Here is a 10,255-nt window from a genome sequence, read left to right as displayed (position 1 = left end):
ATTCCAACAACGTATACTTTTATGATTTTATTACATCAAACGCAAAAGCAAATACAAGTTCAAAGTGGTAAGTGAAACACTCCTGAATGATAAAACAAGGATCTTTAGTGATCCATGTTACATGATACCCAAGTATCTAAAGTTACATAATTATTTCAATTTTCAAAATCCAAATGCAGGAGCACCCCTATACTCTTGTCCTCCTGACTCTTTCTCCTGACTTTTTCTGCATTTTTCAAAACAATCAAAAAGTTACTACTTGTCACTAAAAATAGCAAATACACTACCATAGGTCTACACATGTTAAATTCATAGGGATAATGAGTACCAAAGACAATTTAAAAGAAACCTTGATTTTCAGCTGTTTGTTGACATCTCCAAGATGACGTTCCTGCCAATACAAAACAGTAAAACAGAATTTGGCTCTTTATTTATTACAATATGTGAATGATTTAAATGATAGAAGATTAGAACTGATCATACAATTAATAATTCATATAGCTCCCAGTACTTTCACACTTAATAAAATCCCTGCAAGCTAAGCCTAACTAATCAGACCAGCACTTGAAGGGTCTTTGAATACATTTAATGTTTGGTCAGCTTTTCACCTTTTGTATACATCTATAAAAACTAATCTCAATAGTGTTATTCTTTTAGTACAAGATTTAAAGAGTTGTAAGATGGAGTACATATTGGATGTTTGGTCAGGTTTTTATTTACATTCATTAATTCTTAATAGGACTTTTTATACTACAGTACTCTATAGGTTCTTATACTTCATAGAAAGCAGAAATATATAGGGAGGTTCATGTTAATATGTAACAGTTAGTTCAGATACCTTGCTGCCGAGCTCCTCCATTTGTTCAGCCATAGCCTGTGACACAGTGACAACATACATATAAGTGTATAATCATTTATAACTTATTAGATGGGAGCAGAAAAGAAAAAAAATATTTCTAAATAAACTAAATTATTGTTAAATTTTATGGGCGAGGTTAAAAAAATTAAAGTAATCAGTTTAGAAAATTGATAATTTTACTACACACTCGGCTGATTTTTGTATAGCTAGCCATTGTTTTCTAATTAACTTCTTTGACATTGTTACCTTTCTAAATATAGAACAGTGTATTGTTCTGATTGTGTATAGTATATATGCAGAGGCTATCAGTCACATACACATACTGATATGTTACCAGTTTGAAGCAGTAAAATACTATGTAATCTTGTAGTTAATATTCATGAAGAATTAATAATGGTGCTGCAAACAATTTCCACAACATGAGAAATTACACATGTACGAGCAGAATGTTAAAGTAAATTACGAATTAAACATAAAATATTTATACTTAGTCCATGTTGATGAGCATTTACCAACACTAAATTTAGTCTTTTTCCAACTATTATCTTTCAGATCACTTTCAACATTGCCAAGGAGAATCATTTGAAGGATAATATTGGGGTGGGGGGTACCACAGAGAGGATATTTATATTACAAACCCAGGCTGACAATTTGCACAGAGAGAATGGGGAATATAAGTTTTTGTAGTAAAAATATTCTCATCTAATCATACATTTTTCGAGTACCAAAAAAATAAACAATTAACAATTAATTTTCTTAGCGAGTTTGAGAACGTTGAATTTTCATACAAGATACCTTTAGGGCAACTGATGTATCCTTCTCTTTTGACTCTTTCCCAGTCTCTGGTTCACAAGACTTCCCCTCACATTCATAAATATAATAGTTAAGCTTTAAAACTCTGAATAAACTAAAATTAATTAATTAATTAATTAAAATGGGGAGAATAACCAAAAAGCAACTCCCACCTATAAATGCCATATCAGAATATGCGTGAATATATCACTCCTGTGAGCAGCCTAAGCAAGTATCCTTCAACTAATTTCTGCAAGTGAAGAACGTATTAAACCCTATTCAGACAGCTTTATACACTGCTTAGACAGAGCCCTCTTACAACAACATACCAAACGTATTTATTGAACACAACACATGGGGCAATATTATATACTTATATTAACTAAAGATACTATAACTAGAATAGATAATACAAGTTAATGATCACAATCAATTATAATATAATAAGTTTCTATAACAAAAATAAAACTATCTACTGAGTAAAAAAGAAAAAAAAACATCTTACAGGAAACTAAACATTACAGGGATATTGAGATTAAATTTACCATTTCAGGTTATCAAGAACTGTTTATCAACATGCAAGTATGGCTTCCTCTTGCTTGGTTCACCAGATTTCCTGCCAATCAATAGAACAAGTTTTTTTTAAGAACTTTCCACCTAAACCAAGCAAAAAGAAGAAATAAAAAGCAATATATTTTTACCATATCCTTCACTGCAACCCTATTAATCAATATATATACCGAATATACAGTCACATATACTGCTGTAATACTGCTCTAGCATATGCAATAGAGACACTGTTATTATCCCATCAAAATTTAATCCGCAACATCAATAACTAACAAGTCTGACTAAGAAAATCCGATCTGGAACTATACAGTAAATTGATTAGAAGAACGAATATAGTACATAACTTCAATATTTGAAAAGAAATATAATATACATATAATAATGATATAGCACTTCCAGGCCAGAAACATCGAACAACACTGAACATCTGAACCCTGCCTTACCATTTCACAATCAAGCGCCAATATTTCGTGGGTAGGAGCTCCTGAAGGACACGGAAGAGTTGAAACAAAATCTGCACAAAAGATGTATCTCATCAGCTTTATCAAGAACAACCAAACAACTTAAACGTGAAGGGAATAAAGGATAAAAAGGAAATGGTATACTGTATATATATTGTCACCTGGTTGACTACGGAAGTAACCATTTTGTTCTAGTTCCGTCTCTGTGAGTGTGTAATATGACAGAGGAAATTGTAAATCTTTCGAGAGATCACCAAAGGATAGATCAAAAACAGAATCACAGGTTCCTGCATCGAAGATAGTTTACTATTTTACTTATTTTAACCCAGAAAGCACTACAAGTCTACAACTTTATAGCTGATATATACCTTGATCAGAACTCTCATTCTGAACAGGTTTGCTTATTGGCTCAGCAATATCCCTTTTTCTTTTCACCTTGTACGTAAGATGAACATCTATAGTCTGTATTCCATCTGCTACACAGCTATCAACAAATAAAAAACCAAAAGCATAAACTTTCAAGAAATGCAATGCATAAATCCAATATTCTGCTAGAAAAGATAAATGTCACCAACCTTAGAGCTGACACTGCTCTTGGAACGCCACAGTACTCTTTGAAACTGTGGAGTACCTTAGACTGTGACAAGTAAAGACTTGCGTCAAGGCCAGGTACATAAAACATAATAACTTTGGGAATGAGGGGTTTGTTCTGCATATCGGAAGATAACTCAGCATTACATACACCAAAAATATTGTATATGATATGCAAGTGCCAATCTCGAAAAACAAAATCCTTCTTAAACAAAGAAATGGTTATATTGAACTATATTAGCTGATTTGTTGTTTATTGATATTTTACCACAAGGATGTTCATCACAATTCAAATTATTTTGTATTCTCTACGCAACACAAACAAAAACAAATAAATACAAATCTACCAGATGAAGCACTACAAGAAAATCAGTGGCCAATTACAGTACAATTTACAAAATCCACTCAAATATATATACAGAGAGGGGGAAAGAGAGGGGGGAAGGAGAGAGGGAGAGAGAGAGAGATATGAGCATAGAGAGAGGGGAGAGAGAGATGTGCATACCACGAAGAGAGAGATAGAGACGCCTTCTCTTCAATCCAAAAATAAGCCCTAAAGCCCTAGTTTTGAACACCGACTAAAACCCCAAATTGAAGTCAAACTGAAACTGAAACCATAACTAAAGCCCCCTTAAAAGAAACATACAAATCAACCTAAGGAGGCTAAAATTAAAGTAAACATTTATGTATGTATAGATTTTGCATAACCAGGAGAGGAGAGGGGGAGAAAGAGAGGGGAAGACTGAAGGGGAGAGAGAAGAAAGAAAGAGACACTGAAAATATATTAAGATGCAAAGCAATTAGATTATTAGACTGTTCTATTTCTCAAAAGACGGGGTGTTTTTTTTGGAAAAATCAGAAACTCAATAAAACTTTATTAAAACTTAAATAGATTAAATATTGATAATTATTTTAAATATAAATATATATAATTGTATATTTATATTTGATAATTTGTGTATGTGACTAAAATAAATATATCTTAACATTCACATGACTGGATCGTTAAAACAAATATATTTTACAAATTATTAGGAAATATATTATTTCTTTAAAAATAAAAAATTGACTTTAGAAGTATACTATTAACTTTGAGAAATAATAATAATAACATATATATATATATATCAATATTAATTTATTTTTATATAAATAGCTTTTTATTAAAATAAAAAATTTCCTTATATATATTTCGCAATGCCTTTGGACAATCTATCCCGAAATGAAAGAGTACTGAGCGCCAATATGAACAATAGATGATTAGTACATGTTATAATTTATATTATAGAAGTCAATAGATATATATATATAAATGATATAACCAAAATTTTATATCAAAATAATTTTATTTGGTTTACCATTTTAACAGTCAACCATTAGTTTGACTAGTACAGCTAACTAGTGTTTAATCCTCAATTGTTGTTTCGATTATTTTAAAAATACTTTTAATCGATCCAACCGTATGGATGTCAATATATTTATATATATTAGTGATATAACCAAAATTACATATCAAAATAATTTTATTTGCTTTGTGATTTTAACAGTCAAGCATGAGTTTGAGTTGTACAACTAACCAGTGTTTAGTTCTTAATTTTTATTTCGATTATTTTAAAAATACATTTCATCGATCTAACCGTATGGATGTCAATAGATATATAAATTAGTGATAAAATTAAAGTTACATATCAAAATAATTTTATTTGGTTTGACAATTTAACAGTCAAGCATCAGTTTGACTAGTACAGCTAACTAGTGTTGAATCTTGAATTAGTGTTTCGATTATTTTAAAAATATTTTTCAACGATCCAACCGTATGGATGTCAATAGATATATATAGTAGTGATATTAACAAAATTTCATATGAAAATAATTTTATTTGGTTTGACATTTTAACAGTCAAGCTTCAGTTTGACTAGTACAACTAACTAGTGTTGAATCTTGAATTAGTATTTCGATTATTTTAAAAAAAATCAACAATCCAACCGCATGGATGTCAATAGACATATTTATTAGTGATATAATCAAAATTTCATATCAAACTATTTTTATTTGGTTTGCCATTTTAACGGTCAAGCATCAATTTGACTAGTACATCTCCCTAGTGTTTAATCCTGAATTGGTGTTGAGATTATTTTTAAAAATATTTTTCAATGATCCAACCGTATGGATATCAATAGATTTATATATTAGTGATATAACCAAAATTTCATATCAAAATAATTTTATTTGGTTTGACATTTTAACAGTCAAGTATGAGTTTGACTAGTACAACTAACTAGTGTTGAATCTTGAATTAGTGTTTCAATTATTTTGAAAATATTTTTCAATGATCCAACCGTATGGATGTCAGTAGATATATATATTAGTGATATAACCAAAATTTCATATCAAAATAATTTTATTTGGTTTGACAATTTAACAGTCAAGCATCAGTTTGACTAGTACAGCTAACTAGTGTTGAATCTTGAATTAGTGTTTGGATTATTTTAAAAATATTTTTCAACGATCCAACCGTATGGATATCAATAGATATATATATTAGTGATATAACCAAAATTTCATATGAAAATAATTTTATTTGGTTTGACATTTTAACAGTCAAGTTTCAGTTTGACTAGTACAACTAACTAGTGTTGAATCTTGAATTAGTATTTCGATTATTTTAAAAAATATTTTTCAACGATCCAACCGTATGGATGTCAATAGACATATTTATTAGTGATATAATCAAAATTTCATATCAAACTATTTTTATTTGGTTTGCCATTTTAACGGTCAAGAATCAATTTGACTAGTACATCTCACTAGTGTTTAATCATGAATTGGTGTTGAGATTATTTTAAAAATATTTTTCAATGATCCATGCGTATGGATGTTAATAGATATATATATTAGTGATATAACCAAAATTTCATATCAAAATAATTTTATTTGGTTTGACATTTTAACAGTCGAGCATGAGTTTGACTAGTACAACTAACTAGTGTTGAATCTTGAATTAGTGTTTCGATTATTTTTTTAAAAAAATTCAACGATCCAACCGTATGGATGTCAATAGATATATATATTAGTGATATAACCAAAATTTCATATGAAAATAATTTTATTTGGTTTGCCATTTTAACGGTCAAGCATCAATTTGACTAGTACATCTCACTAGTGTTTAATCCTGAATTGGTGTAGAGATTATTTTAAAAATATTTTTCAACGATCCAACCATATGGATGTCAATAGATATATATATTAGTGATATAACCAATGTTTCATAGTAAATTATTTTATCAAAATATATAAATTTTTCTGAAATTTTTGAAATGTCACCCAAACAAATAAATGTTGACATTAATATGGTTGGATCATGAAATAATATTTTTAAAATTTGAAATTATCAAAAATCATGTGCTAATTTGAGAAAAGTCAAATTTACCGCCAAAATTTTGAGAAAAGTCAAATTTTACGCCAAAATTTTGGGGAAAAGGTTAAATTTCCCTCTTTGATAACTTACGACGAATTTTAATTTCCGTCGTAATTTGGATATTTAACTTACGACGAAATGTTCAAATCGTCGCAACTTCAAATTATTTTTATTATCCCGCCAAATTTTTTTGGAAAAAGTTAAATTTCCATCTTCGATAACTTACGACAAATTTTAATTTCCGTCGTAAATTTGACGATCCGATTTTTTCCGTCAAAAATATTTCGTTGTAAATTTAGATAAAATATTTTTTTATTCAATTTCAATTTAAAATTTTAATAAAAATAATTAACTTACGACGAAATGTTTAAATCGTCGCAACTTCAAATAATTTTCATTTATGTTTAATCGTGGTGTGCATAATTTTATTAATAAAATATTTAACTTACGACGGTTTTGATTTTCGTCGTAAATATTTACGACGTTTTACTTTTTTTCGTCGTAAGTTGGGCGCGCATTTTTTTTCGTCGTAAGTTGGCCGTCGTAATTGGCCTATTTTGTTGTAGTGTAAATATATATTGTAATTGTAGTTGGGTTGGGCCTTAAACAGGGTTCAAGGTGGACATTGTATAGATATAGGCTTCTAGCCGATACCTTACTTAAACACATGATGTACTGCATTATTGGGTTGATCCTTGAATTCCTGTACTGAATTTTAAACAATTAGGTCAAGTTTGTATAGTTAACCCCTCCTCCCATCTCCCCCTCCGCTGTTGCTTCTTATCTTTTCTCATCTGTCTCCCTTTCTCCGATTCACGTTATTTTTGTCTTACTTTTATCTCTCTCTTCTCTTATATTCTTATTTCTTTCTTCTTCTTTTATAGAAAATGAAGCTCTGGTTAATTCTTTAGTATGGGTAACAAATCTCTAATTACAGGGGTTTTGAATAAACTTTGTACTTTTGATTTATGTAAATTAGAGTTTACTAATTTAGGTTTATTTGATTTTAGGTTTTATTTTAGGCTTTTGGGTTAATATGTTCCATCTCTTTAGTTATGTGGGTTTTGGATTAGCTTTGCCAGTTTCACTTTTTTGTATGTATACAACTGGAAACTCATATGTTTCTCGTGACCTCTATCTTACGAATAGCAAATGCAAAATTTACCCCTGCTCATGGAATTTATATATGTTTACCTAGATGATATGTGGTTTTTATCTTGGTAAAGATTGATGGAATTATTATAGGCTTCAAGTTGTTTACCCTTAATGATATGTTCAAATAGTACTGTTGAATAGTTTTTATATGATGAAACTAAGAATCACAGTTTTGGTGTAATGTTTTTTCCTTTGTATTTATATGGTATATGTTGGTCATCATCATTGTTTTCTGTTTTTTAAAATTACTTGGTAAATTTTGGCGAACCACTCGTCTTTGTTGAGTTCACTAACTATCATAGCTTATGGATAGCTTGAAGCTTGCTCAATTTGGTTGGACGTCCAAGGTTTCACTTCATGATAGCCTTGTTCATACTTACAAATGGTACTTGGAAAATGTCAAGCAATGATGCCGTGAAAAGAGCTTTTAAAGTTATGTTTGTGTTAGTGTGGTAATATGTTTAGTTTTGTTTAAATCTTATAACCTAAAATTTTATTTTGTATTGATTGTGCAAATGCATTGTTTCAACTTTTTCTTCACATTTAAAATATAAATTTTGAGTAATACAATATGTATAATTGTGTAAAAGGTAACTATTATATATGCCTTTTCGATGTGTATCCTAATGTTACTTGGTAGTAATATGTTTAACATGCTCTTAAAAATCTAAAATTAACCATTGAAACTAGGAAAAAATGCAGAAACTCATAACTTGGGTTAAAGATAATATGCTTAATTAGTAGTCTTGCTTACTAGCTCTTTCCTGGATATCTTTTTAGCTTGTTAACCACTGTTTCTTGGGTATGTTGGTTGGCCCCAAAGTCGGTCCTTTGGCACCAGTTGGGTTCAGGTGGTCGTGGTCTGGGCATTGGCTCGCTGGGATTTGATTGGGCAACCATCTCCGCCATCCTTGGCTGCCCTTTAGCTAGCCCATGGTTTGCCACTACGAATATTGTTGTTGGATTTTTATTTGTAATGTATGTGATGACACCAATTCATTTTAGGTATCTAATCTTGGTGACCCTCTTCTGAAAATTGATGAAACAAGTTTACCTCATACCTTCAAGCCTCAAAAGTTTGTAATTCAATCTATTTCTGAAAAATGGTAGTCTATTGCCTACCTGTCTGTCAATGTGTTTTACTGATATAACAGTAACATTAAATTGAAGTTTCCAGTTTTCCATGTAAGTTAATGTTATTACTTATAAATCAAAGGATTTTATTTGCGGGGAAGGGTGATTGCAGCAACATCTTGTGTCACTTTGGCCGCATCGTTGGGTGCAAGGTTGAGTACAACTCCTATAGAAGCTTTTCAGATTTGCTTACAAGTTTGAATGGCATCCTCCCTTCTTGCTAATGGTTTGGCTGTTGCAGGACAGGTAATCACCATCTTTATGAAGTATTGATAAATTCATAATCTCTGGTAAAAGATCTAAACTATATAATAAAAAGTAATAGAAACTCACATTAATTAATTTATTGCTACAGGCTCTCATTGCTTGTGCTTTTGCTGAGAAGGATTATTAAAAGGAAACTGCTGTTGCATCTCGAGTACTACAGGTTTGCTACTATGAGAAAAAGAAGATTATTATTATTCTGGCTAATTGGTGAAAAGCTTTATTGTCTTAAAAATTTTATATGGCAGATGGCATTTGTAGTTGGCTTCGGACTATCTCTTGTCGTAGGACTTGGGTTGCAGTTTGGATCTCACTACAAGAAAAATGTCATCAGACAACACCCATCAGACAACGTTTGACCAAAAAAGTGTTGCCCATAAATTTTACACAACAGTTTTTTAAAAACCAGAAAACAGGTGTTGTGTGAATCAGACAACCGTTTTATGAGATAAGGTGTTGTTTAAATAAAAAGATTTCATCATTCCTACAATGCTTTAAAAACTATTGTCTAGGTAATCGACACAGACAAGCCTTTCTAAAGATATGTTGTGCAAATGAGGTAGTTTGTACAACAGTTTAATTTTGCATTGTCTGAAAGTAATGGAGACAACGTTGTGAAACACCGTTGTTGGAATGAGATAAGTGTTTTCTCAATGGATTAGTTAAGCTGGAATCAAACAATGTACTTCCATTGTGTTGTCTAAATATCACTTGACATACAAGTGTTTTTATTCTGTTGTATGTCACGACATCACACAAGCGTTTTGCTCATAAAACCATTGTCACTTGTATTGGTGAGCTGGTATAATGAGAGACGTTCATTAAGAGGAGATGAGGTGGCACCATGTGTTTGGTGAAAAAACATTCACTTGGATTGTTGAGTTGGTGTAATTAGAGCCGTTGATTAAAAGTAGATTTAATATCAGCCGTAAGATTTAAAAAAGTTGATCATCTAAGACAACGGTTTTTTTCAAAAAAACTGTTGTCAAAATTTATTTCAGACAAGAATTT

The 10,255-nt window shown here is 30.6% G+C and overlaps 1 protein-coding gene and 1 long non-coding RNA gene across 13 annotated transcripts; one reads left to right on the top strand and one right to left on the bottom strand.

Moving 5' to 3' along the window:
- Positions 1-349: 349 nt before the first annotated feature.
- LOC141670850 (small RNA degrading nuclease 5-like) lies at positions 350-4,069 on the bottom strand. 11 transcript variants are annotated; one of them, XM_074476882.1, is made up of 11 exons: positions 3,779-4,035; positions 3,258-3,391; positions 3,051-3,166; positions 2,844-2,969; positions 2,665-2,735; positions 2,353-2,427; positions 2,197-2,267; positions 1,825-1,901; positions 1,655-1,714; positions 839-874; positions 350-391 (listed from the first exon to the last, which is right to left on the bottom strand). In XM_074476882.1, exons 2-7 carry the CDS (start codon positions 3,362-3,364, stop codon positions 2,256-2,258), a joined length of 507 nt encoding a protein of 168 aa, XP_074332983.1. In that variant the 5' UTR covers positions 3,365-3,391; positions 3,779-4,035; the 3' UTR covers positions 350-391; positions 839-874; positions 1,655-1,714; positions 1,825-1,901; positions 2,197-2,255. The 11 variants fall into 11 exon arrangements, with proteins under 11 accessions (XP_074332983.1, XP_074332987.1, XP_074332982.1 ...); XM_074476886.1 differs by having other exon boundaries at positions 1,655-1,901; positions 2,353-2,422; positions 2,665-2,705; positions 3,779-4,067; XM_074476881.1 differs by having other exon boundaries at positions 1,655-1,901.
- Positions 4,070-7,626: 3,557 nt separating this feature from the next.
- On the top strand, positions 7,627-10,053 carry LOC141672517 (uncharacterized). 2 transcript variants are annotated; one of them, XR_012555575.1, is made up of 4 exons: positions 7,627-8,231; positions 9,063-9,226; positions 9,336-9,407; positions 9,493-10,053. It is a non-coding gene; the product is annotated as an uncharacterized LOC141672517 (long non-coding RNA). The 2 variants fall into 2 exon arrangements; XR_012555574.1 differs by having other exon boundaries at positions 7,639-9,226; positions 9,493-10,049.
- The last annotated feature ends 202 nt before the right edge of the window (positions 10,054-10,255 follow it).

This window comes from Apium graveolens, chromosome 7, assembly GCF_009905375.1.
Source record: "Apium graveolens cultivar Ventura chromosome 7, ASM990537v1, whole genome shotgun sequence".
NCBI lineage: Eukaryota > Viridiplantae > Streptophyta > Magnoliopsida > Apiales > Apiaceae > Apium > Apium graveolens.
The sequence above is the reverse complement of the archived record's forward strand: the minus strand, read 5'-3'. Positions and strand labels throughout refer to the sequence as shown.